The sequence below is a fragment of the Chenopodium quinoa genome, unplaced genomic scaffold (genome assembly GCF_001683475.1).
Source record: "Chenopodium quinoa cultivar QQ74 unplaced genomic scaffold, ASM168347v1, whole genome shotgun sequence".
Lineage (NCBI taxonomy): Eukaryota > Viridiplantae > Streptophyta > Magnoliopsida > Caryophyllales > Amaranthaceae > Chenopodium > Chenopodium quinoa.
In genome coordinates, this window is record NW_018743051.1 from 514,616 (window position 1) to 526,527 (window position 11,912).

The 11,912-nt window shown below is 37.1% G+C and overlaps 1 protein-coding gene across 1 annotated transcript; it reads right to left on the reverse strand.

The window, feature by feature from the left end:
* Nucleotides 1-2,152: 2,152 nt before the first annotated feature.
* On the reverse strand, nt 2,153-3,109 carry LOC110730975. The gene has a single exon (XM_021910825.1). The coding sequence runs from the start codon at nt 2,884-2,886 to the stop codon at nt 2,284-2,286; it is 603 nt and encodes a 200-aa protein (XP_021766517.1). The 5' UTR covers nt 2,887-3,109; the 3' UTR covers nt 2,153-2,283.
* Nucleotides 3,110-11,912: the final 8,803 nt, after the last annotated feature.

Below are 11,912 nucleotides of genomic sequence, written 5' to 3' on the forward strand. Positions count from 1 at the left end.
TGTATTCGTGGAATTCTAACAAATTGTTAAAGGCTGTAAGTAGTCCAATTTGAATGGAACGGGTTGTAAACGGTTTGTTTTAAACAGTTTGTAATCGGATCGGTTTAAACGGGTTGCGGTTTGAAAATAGTTCGGTTTAAACGGCTTAACAGGTTACAACGGTTTGGTGTAAAGGGTTAGCGGGTTGTAAATGGTTCGATTTAAACGGTTTTTTCCTACTATTCAAACGGTTTCAGTTTATAATCGGTTCGGTTTAAACAGTTAGCGGGTTAACATTAATTGGTTCAAACGGTTTCGGTTTATAAACGGTTTGGTTTGTTATCGGTTTACGGTTCGTAACGGGTTAACATTAATCGGTTTGGTTCGGTTTTGGTTTGACATTATACGGTTCAGTTCGGTTTTCGGTTTAAAACTAGCGGTTTATAAACAGTTCGATCCGTGATGGTTCGGTTCGATAACGGACGGTTTCACGGTTCGGTTTGAAAAGTCCCACCCCTACAAACTGAGATATTGAATTTTGAATTGATTTTGAATGTGTGTATGTGAGAGCCTCTTTATATTTACTGAATTGAGTTGAAGTGAACTAAACTGAATTGAACTGAACTAATCTGATTGGAGCTGAACTGATTTGAAATGAATATTTTATGAGAGCGGGAAATTGGGAGCTGAACTGAACTGATTGGAGTTGAACTGAACTAAATTGAGCTAAACTAAACTGATAAGAGCTGAATTGAACTAACTGAAATTAAGTAAATGTGAATAGGCCCGAGTATGGTACACAATAATTTGTGGGTGAAGAAAGAAAGTTGCTTGGAATTGAGAAAGTTTGAAGTCACATACTTCCAAAACCCATGATCCCCACTAAATTCAATGATATTTTGTCCACTACCAAGTAACTATTCTCAAAATTTCACACAAAAAAGGATCTTGCAAAGTTTACACCATGCAAATCAACCTTTCCATTTGTATCCTAGATTGTTGTTCACTTTTGCAACACAACTTATATTCGGTGAATCAACCACCACCACCACATTTAAACAACACATTTTTCATTTCATTGATACCCTCATACCCATACTCTAGTCCACAAAATAAAATTCAAATATTCTCAGTATTACACACGAGTTGATTGCATCTAATTTATACTCCCAGGTGTATACATTCCATGCGAGCACGTGAGACGCGCATATTGTAACACGCAAAACATTGATCTCTTATAAACCCGAGATATATAATAAACATCCCTACTATTTCTGCAAAAGAATTTCGGATCGAAGTTGAAGGGGAATTGCTCGTCTGGTCAAACCGTGTCCTGCAAAACAACGAAAGTCAACTGCCTCGGGGGGTGTTCCCGAGAAAGCCCCTCCGACGGTTAAGTCAGTAAACTGTGTAGATTAGCATTTATAGGAGAGGATTAACTAACTTGATTAGGGTTAGGATTAGGGTTTCTGGCCGTTCTGGGCCGTGCTAGGCCCTGTTGGGCTATATTAGGTTTCTCGGGATGCGTGCTGCACATGATGATTGAATTTTCCTGTTTAGGGTTTAACTAAGGGCATTTTGGTAATTTCTGTATTTAATGAACATGGGCCCACAGGGGGTCCAAACATTAGCCCCACGACAAAGTCGTAAAATGCACCCTGCGGTTTGAGAGTTTGTAGGAAGAATATTGATTGAATGAAATCAATCGACCCACCTTTAATTAGATACATCCGGACATACAATAAACATCCATACAAGAACATGAGAATGCATAATGTAACACACAAAACCTTAATTTTATAGACTTATAAAGATACATCCGAATATATAATAAACATTCATACAAGCACACGAGACGTGCAAAGTGTAACACGCAAAACCTTGATCTTATAGACTTATATAGATACATCCGGATACATAATAAACATCCATACAAGCACACGAGATGTGCATAGTGTAACACGCAAAACCTCGATGTTATAGACTTAAACGGAATACCGTTACACAACTGAAAAGACTAAAATACCCTTGCCTTTTTTCTTTATCAAAAAACAACCAAAAAAAATTCCAACCTTGGCAAGTTACCAATTCATACGCCATATTCCACCAGAATTACTAGTGTCTACCTATATTTACCATTTTACCCCCTTTTTTCTACCCTGTTTTTTTCTTTTTAATTTTACAGTGATAATGAAAGAAGTAACCAAAAACAAACAACTTCCATTCACATTCACCTACCCCAACCCCAGTCAAAAAAAAAAAAAAAAAAAAAAAGAAAAAATTTGCCAACATTTTCTTCAGAAATTAGTCGAGAAAACCAGTTTGGCGCCACACGGCATTGCGAACCTGCCTCAGATCTCTACCTTTAAGCGTCCTTCCTACGCCTTCGAGCACCGACGACGTCGATTTCAGCTTCATCGCAACGATCTCATGCGGCGGAAGCATCTCCTCATCTTCTTCATTTTCTCTCTCCTCCGAAAACCCGTCCAATTGACCGAACCTCTTCGGTTTCCTCATCATCGCCGGCACATTCACCGGAGCAGAGTGCTGAAACTTCCTACACGGCGCCGATTGAGACATCTCCCCGCCGACGACTCGGTTCGGCGCCTTCGGAATCGACCGAAACTGACTCGGAATCATCGGAATCTTCCGATTATCGCAGTCGTCGGGGAGAGCGGCGAAGATTCCGGATTCACGGCGGAACCCTAGGGTACGACGGCGAGGGTCGGGAGATGAAGAGGAGTGAGTTGAAACCGAGGAGTCGCCGGTCCAGAAGAGGTCGGCTTCGGTGAGCTCGTCGCCGGAGATGTCGGCGGAGGAGTTGGAGGTGCCGGAGAATACGTCGAGGAAGTGATCGGAGGAAGGTGTTTCCCGGTGACGGTAGTAGGAGACGCCATTGATTTCCATATTTGAGGAGAGAGGAGAGAGAAAGAGGAGGAGTGAGAAGGGAAAGTGAGAGAGAGGAATGGGTTATATAGAAAATGGTGAAGGAGAAAGACGTGGCGGAAAGACGCAGTGTACATGAGAAGGAAAAGGAAGTCGTCATCTAATTTGAAATATAGGCCCGTGTTTGGTATAGTACAAGAAAGGAATATCCAAAAGTGGATCATGGTTTAACACTTTGAAAATTATACTATGGTCTAAGTGGAGTTATTTTATTCACACTTTTTCATCATGGTTTAAATCAAATGTTGTTTAAATGTTGTCATAATTAATTATACATTATACCTTTGATTTTCAAAATTTTAATAAAAATTATTATTATTACTATTGTTATAGTGAATGCTGTAAAATTAGTCCTGTTAAATTTTTGGTCTAAAATGGTTATGGATCTAGAAGATGATCTTGATTATTGATTATCTAAGTAGCTTGTTCTAGAGTCTTATTCGGATACCAATCCCAACTCTATTTCCGGATTAATAACAATGAGCATGTATGACATAATACCTCTTGATTCATTTTCGTTAACAACACGAAACAATAGTTGATAACGTGCACGTCCAGAAATCACCATCATTCACTACCTTTATTAGAACTAGTGTAACATTTTGCATCATCCTTTGATTCTAAATGGGAAAAAAATTTGCTAATTTTGATGTATATTTTTTTATATAAAAGTACATTTATTTTTGGGAAATTCTCTCTGATAATCACGAACTTTTGTTTTTTCTTAGTGGTAAAGTCTAAAACTTTTGATTATCAATGGTAATCACAAATTAATATTTTAAAACTAATGGTAACTTAAGTTAAACAGATTGTTAATTTCTTTACCATAGTTTAGCTATTGGACAGTAAAAAGACATAAATACCCTTATGTCTTTCCTCCTCCATCTTCTTCCTTTCTCAGCTCTTTCCACCTCCATCTTCTTCCATTAAAGCCACCACCACCATTTTTAAACTGCTGTTAAGGTCGGAAAAAGAGGGCAGCGGCAGCACCAAATGCGACGGCAGCAACGAATTCAACAAATTAGACCCCGAATTCAACAAAATCCCGACAAATTCGACTCAAAACCAACAAATTAAATCCCAAAATCAACAAAATTGACCACTAATTCGACCTTAAATCAACATATTTAACCAAATCGACTCCAAAAATTAACAAATTCGACCCTTAAAGTAGCAATTCGACCCTCAAAATCAACAAATTTGACCCCTAAATCGACAAATTCGACTCCAAAAATCGACAAATTCGACCCAAATCAACAAATTCGATCACAAAACCAACAAGTTTGAGCCAAAAACCAACAAATTCGAACCCAAAACCAACAAATTCGACCCTAAAAACAACAATTTCGATAAATTTGACCCTCTAAATCAACAAATTCGACCCCAAAATCACAAAAAATAACCTTGAAATTTCAACCTAAATTCGGGAAACGAGACGGAATCGGGGAAGGGAGGAGGGTGGTTGATTCCGGCAAGGAAGGATGGCTGAGTTCCGCGTCCTTGAGAAGCGGTTTTAATTTGGTGGGATGATAGGAGAGAGAGGGTGAGTCGGGAATAAGGGAGGGGAACTCGTTTTGGGATTGGAGTGTTGGTGGTGGGGCTCTCCGGCGGGGTAGAGGGTTGAGACGCCGTCAGCCGCACCGAGCTGAGCGTCGGCAAAGGGAGGAGGGCTGGTGGTTGGCTGGTGGTCGGGGAGGGGTTTGGATTTTTTGTTTTTATTTTGTTTAAAAAAAATAATTTGAATGGTATTAATGTAAATCTATTATTACTTAACCTAAGATTAACCTTGGTTAATTGTTTAATGATGTTTTAATATCATTAATGTTACCATTAGCTTAATTTTATTAATTCGTGATTATCATTGATAATCAAAAGTTTCAGGTTTTACCACTGAGAAAAAAAAAATAAAGTTCGTGATTACCAGAGAGAATTTCTCTTTATTTTTATATACGGTGTTGTTATTAAGGAAAAAAAAAAGTTATATGTACATATACATATGGTATATATAGAATTGCTTTAAAAAAAAATGGTATATATAGAATCATAAAGGGTAAATAATATAGATTATATTTTATCTCCACTACAAGAAAAATCTCTTTTCGTAGCGATTGTACATTCGCTACAATATACAAGTATGTTTGTGAAATAATTAAGGATGTCGTATCATTTTTACAATCGCCAGGGTTTTCCCATATAAAATCGATACGAAAAACATAAAAATACATAACCACACGATTTTTACACATTTATATAATTTTGAGAAATCGTATCATTTACAATCGCCACTTAATCCTAAAAATCGATACGAAAAGCTTTTTCAACACTAGATATATAAATATTGTTTGAGAAAGAATACATAAAATATGTCATAACTTATTGGGAAAACATTTAATATAATAGTTTGAGATTGCATGTTTGAATCTTGTAAAGATCATACGCATATTTATTTTTTATTTTTTTTTGAAGAAAATGAGTTAAATATTTATAGCAATTGTAATCGCTACAATAATCACCACGATTGGATGTAGTTTTTCGTATCGATTATTGAGGCCAACCCCAGCGATATTGAAAACCACTACTAAAGGCTAAGGCAACAGGGGGATATTGTATCGAATGACCATTCGTTGGGAAAGATTTTTGTTGCAATTACAATCGATACTAAAGGTTAAAATAATCGCTACGAAAAGGTTATTTTCTTGTAGTGCTCAAACCTTTAGTATTATAATTAAACCAATTAAGCTACTGTAATTCTCTATATCTCATTATTTGTCTTATCAGGCCCCAAGCAATGTAAAAAAAAAAAAAATGGCCAACTCATACCAATAAAGAGGGATTGTGGGAGTAGTTGGACATCTACAAATGTTATACAATATATACTACCTATGCCCTAGAGAGTTGTTTGCATACAATTTTAGGTGATGGTATAAAATCAGTGATTGTTTAGCTATCAATTTGATAATTGCTTGTTATTTTATTGGAAAAATAGTTGTGATCGAAATTGGTGATTTATTTTTTAATTTTTAATGCGTCCGGTAGAAATTTTAAATTTTAGCATGGGCGTAAGGTGGGGTTTATTATGATAATTTATGCTACGATATAATCAATATTAGATCAATGCCAAGTGTCAATATTTTTTATTTCGTCCTTCTCTTGCACGTTTTTTTTTTTTTATTACTAGCCTAAGTCTTGTGCAATACATTGTTTTTATGACGAATTATTATGCCAATACAACAATAATATACCATTTTTTTTTAAAAAAATGAAACAGATTAATTTAAATTTTATACCAACATTAAGGTTGTTGATGCATTAAACTTTTAATATTCTAATATTTGTACCTCCTTTTTAATTTTATTCTGTTTCACTTTGATGTATTGCTAGTTTGGTACAACATTTTATAAAATGTTAATTCATTTATATTTTTATAGGAAAAGTTGATTCTAATAATTCCACCTTTACCCAATTTGCGAATAATAATCCCACCTATTGATTATTATTTAATAATCCCACCATTGGGGCCTTAGGGTCATCTTTTTTAATGGTCCTTGACCTGTTAGTAACTGGTATAGTGGGTGAACAAGTCAAGTGTCAATTTATGATTCGTCCAAATAATTATTTTTATTTTTTAAAAAAAATTTATTTTCTTTCCTTTTTCCTTTTCCCCTTCCCCTCCATTGATTCCAGCCACCCAGACTAGCTACCTCCTACACGCAACCACCTCCTCTCTAAAACAGCCCAAACAGGCACCCTCACCCATGGATCAGCCATCCCGGCCTCATCCACGAAAAACCCCACTCATGGTTGGTCACTCCCACACACAGACAAGCCGCCCCACCCACGAAAAACCCCACCCAAGGTCAGCCACCCCTACCCACGCCTTACCATGGTTGACAACCCTAAGCACGAAACCCAACCCCTACCCTCGAAACCATCACCCGATAAAATTTGTCCTTTCCCCTCCCGTGAAACACCCAGCCTTACGCATTTCCCATTTCCCCTATTGTTGCTACTGTTAATCTATTATATTTCGGTATGAAGAGAGAGAAATTGAGGTGGGAAAGTCATGGAAGGGGAAGGAATGAGAGAGAATGGTTAGTTGACTTGTAATGTGATGGGGCATGGAGGATGAGGGAGAATAGAGGAAAGAAAGAAAAAAAATACTCATTCTTCAAGTTACCAGTCATAAAGGACCAATAGGAGAAGATGCCCCCCAAAGGTGCGATTATTAAATAATAATCGATAGGTGGGATTATTATCTGCGAACCGGATGAATATGTTTTAAAAGGTGTTTCTTTTATCATGACACTCTTCAAAGTATGTGTGCCATGTCACCATTCAAATTATATGCACCACGTAAGCTAGCCAGTTCATTTAAGTGAATAAAATATGCTTTGTACAAGATTTAAACCCATATCCTCCGATACATATGGGTAACACATTTACCATCTCAACTAACTTTTATTAATGTTTTAAATTTCATATGATATTATATATTCCTTTCATTTATTAAGTAAATTAGAGGTAATATAATTCATTTATTTTTCACAAGATTAGAATATAAATACATATGATGTAAAAAAATAGTGATACCCGAGACAACGCTCGAACCACTACACACAATAACTATACAAATAGTCTAACATAATTACTACCTCCATTTCTTTTTAGTTGACACGTATTCCTTTTTAGGAAGTTTTTTTTTAATTGGCACGTTTCCTTTTAGGGTAAATTCTTTACCTTGCATTTACAAGCTACCCCTTTTTCATTCTCTCTCACTCTCTCTCCTCTCCTTATTATATGTGTGATGATGACTCTGAAATGGTGTCACGTGACACTTTTCAAAGTATGTGTGCCATGTCACCATTCAAATTATATGCACCACGTAAGCTAGCCAGTTCATTTAAGTGAATAAAATATGCTTTGTACAAGATTCGAACCCATATCCTCCGATACATATGGGTAACACATTTACCATCTCAACTAACTTTTTTTAATGTTTTAAATTCCACATAATATTTTATATTCCTTTAATTTATTAAGTAAATTAGAGGTAATATAATTCATTTATTTTTCACAAGATTAGAATATAAATACATATGATGTAAAAAAAATAGTGATACCTGAGACAACGCTCGAACCACTACACACATTAACTATACAAATAGTCTAACATAATTAGTACGTATTAAATTAAAGAAGTACACAAACTAGCAACTCGGGGCATCGCCCGGGTACACACTAGCTTAGTTATGTTTTATATTTATATGTATATATATAACTATATATCATATAAAGGTTATACAATTATCATCTCAACCAATTTTTATTAGTGTTTTAAATTTCACATAATTAACGTTATATATTCCTTTTAAATTAGAGGTTATTTAATTTATTTATTCTTCACAAGATTAGAAAATACTCTATAGATGCATATGAGTTAAAAAAACCGTAACATTCGAGTCACTGCCCGGATCACATACGTACTAGCTATACAAACAGTTGAATAATTATCAATTTAATGAATTACATAGTACAAGCTAGCAATTTGAGACATTGTCCGAGACATAGACTATTTTTTTTAAGGGTACACTGTAGACATATAAAGTATGTCCTTTATTTATTTAATAATTTATTGGAAGAGATACAAATGAAACTAAAGGAAGAGATACAAATGAAAAAAAAACAAATTGCGTGCTTATGTGAATGTAATAAGCATATGCTAAGGAAACAAGTGCTAATTAGTAAGGGTGTATTAGGTATCACAACCGGGGAAAAAAAGTCTATTTATAACGACCTATTTATAATGGACATACTAATTTTGGCCCCGTGCAATGCACGAATTCATAATCATAAAATTTATTATTAATAATAATTGTCAATTGAAATTAAATGACTTATGTAACCCCCCTTTTTTTTTGAAGTATGAATCTTTTTTTTTTTTGAAGAAAACGGTTAGTACATTTAATTCATCGAAATAGAGTCAACAGTACACACAAAGAAATCTCATCAGGCACGAGATATTCCCACAATTGTTCACAACCATACGACACTAACCTAACTAAGTGGTGGGCGACAAAGTTCCCATCACACTTAACATGTGACCAAAAGATGGAAGAAAAGCACAAACTAACAGACACGATGTCTTCTAGAATACCATCAACAGCCGCAAGGGAGAAAGAATTCTTTTTCAGCTTTGAAATCATTTGCAGGAAGTCTGACTCAATAACCACATCCCTAAGCCCTTGATCCCTCGCCTTTTTAATCCCAAACAGAGCAGCCATGCTTTCTGCAACCAACGGCTCCCAACGTGCCTTAATTATGCGCACTGCTGAGAACAGAACCGAGCCCCTGCTGTCTCGAGTAATAGCTCCCAATCCCACCCAGTCATCATCAGATATAGCAGCATCAACATTGATTTTAACAGCACCAGTAGGGGGAGGCAACCATGCCATTCTTCCAGCAGCTCGGGAGAAGGTTGAGTACCCCCATAAATCTTCTCAGCGTAAACACCAAAATCAGCAACCAGTTTGCTATGTCGAAGGAGGGTAACATCAGCCAAATCCCACTGATTTTCAAAGACCCATTTGTTCCTACAAAACCAAATGAACCAAGTAAGGAAAATAGCTCTCTGGTATATTTCTTTTGAGAGATTTTTTTGCCCAATAAAGCAACACTTCTCCAAAAGAATCAATTAGTGTAAAATTGAGGGCCTCCTCGCAGTCACTTCTAACCCAAAGTTAGTGAGCACAGGGACACATGATTACAACATGTATAGCAGATTCAACCTCAGACCTGCAGCAAGGGCAAGTTGCGTCTTCAATCAGATGTCTGTGATGCAGAATGCTTCTGGTAGGCAGGGACTTCGAGCAGCACCTACACAAGAAATGACGAATTTTCGGGGTTGCCCCAACCTTCTAGACTTCAACCCAAAATTGCTCGAAATTATCTAACGGGAGTGATCTGCCTAGGAGATAGGCAGACCTCACATCATAGAGCCCATTCCTCGATCACGCCCAAGTGAGAGTGTCAGCAGGCCTTCGTTCACTAATTGGGATGGCTAAAATTGCTTTCTTATCACAGTCATTAAAAATGCTGTCAATTTTTTCAATATTCCAGCAGCAACTCACCTCGTCCATCAGTTCATTCACCATGGTGCATTCGTCTTCCCTTCTATCCGTGGTAACAGAGCGACTCTCATCAGAAATGAGCCAAGGATCATCCCATACCTTGATAGTGCGGCCATTCCCAACTCTCCAAAGCATACCTTCCTTCACAAGGGCTTTAGACTCCATAAACTCTTCCATGAATAGCTCGAAATCGGACCAAGTGCAGCCTCAAAAACAGAAGTTCGGGGGTAGTATTTAGCTTTAAGCACACAGCTAACAAGAGAGTTCTCACTAGTAGCAAGGCGCCAAATTTGTTTCCCGAGAAGAGCATCATTAAAAACTCCCAAATCTCTAAACCCCATCCCCCCAAGAAATTTTGGTTGACAAAGAGAATCCCAACTTTTCCAGTGAATTTTCCTCCCTTGTCATTCGAACCCCACCAAAATCGTGCCATCATACCATGAATCTCTTGAATCAAGTTAATTGGGAATTTATACACAACCATAAGATAGGTTGGGATTGCTTGAATAACTGACTTCAAAAGAACTTCCTTTCCGGCTCTCGATAGTAGTTTCTCCTTCCAACCTTGCACCTTCTTCCAAATTCGATCCTTTACTGAAGCAAAAACCGCTTTCTTTGACCTCCCTACAACAGTTGGAAAACCAAGGTATTTTACATGGCTATTAACCATTTCCATACCAAGAATGGAGCTAAAAGTGATCCTCGACGATAATGGAACCCCTTTACTAAAAGATACTTCCCACTTTTCCAAATTGATTTTTTGTCCGGAAGTTGCTTCATATTTGTTGAGAATATCAACAATGACTGAACATTCCTGTCGAGTAACTCTAGTAAATAAAAGACTGTCATCTGCAAAAAAACAAATGAGAGATCTCTGGGCCACTCCTGCTAGCCCGAGCTCCATGGATCAACTTCTTCTCTGCTGCTTTCTGTAACATTCTAGAAAGCACATCAGCAACTAGAATAAAGAGGTAAGGTGAAATGGGATCACCTTGTCGAAAGCCTCTAGACGGGGTTAAAGAATCAAAAGGGACCCTGTTGATAATAAAGGAGTATTGAACTGTGGAGATAAATGTCATAATCGTGTCAACCCAGGCTCCTGCAAACCCCAACTTAGTCAACAATCTCCTCAAAAACTCCCACTCAACTCTGTCATAAGCTTTGCTCATATCTAATTTCATAGCAATAGTCCCACGGTGACCTTTCGACCTCTTTTTCATAGTATGAAATAGCTCAAGAGCAATAAGGGCATTATTAGTAATAATACGTTTAGGAACAAATGCACTTTGATTCTCCGTAACAATGCCTTGTAGAAGAGGTTTCAATCTATTAGCCACAGATTTTGAAGCTAATTTGTACAACACATTACACAAAGAAATTGGCCGAAATTGGGACACATTAGTAGGATCTTTGACTTTCGGAATAAGAGCAACATTGGTACGATTAATATCACAGAGGGGAATTCTACCAGAAATAATATTGTTCACAAAAACAGTCACATCATCACCCACAATATGTCAATATTTCTGGTAAAAAATAGCATGAAGACCGTCGGGCCCCGGGGCCTTACAAGGACTCATCTGGGAAAGGGCAGAGAAGATTTCATTTTTTGAGAAAGCACGACAGAGGGACAAATTCATACCTTCCGTTATCATAGTCGGAACACTATCAAGAACTTCATCAATCAAGGGCTCATCAATCTCCCCTCGAGCAAAAAGACCCATAAAAATCGAGAATAACCCTCTCAATGTCCTTCTTTCCAATGCACCACTCCCCTTGAGCATTATTAAGACCCTTTACATAATTTTTGCTTTTTCTCTGCCCCTCCTTGTGATGGAAATACTTGGTGTTGCAGTCACC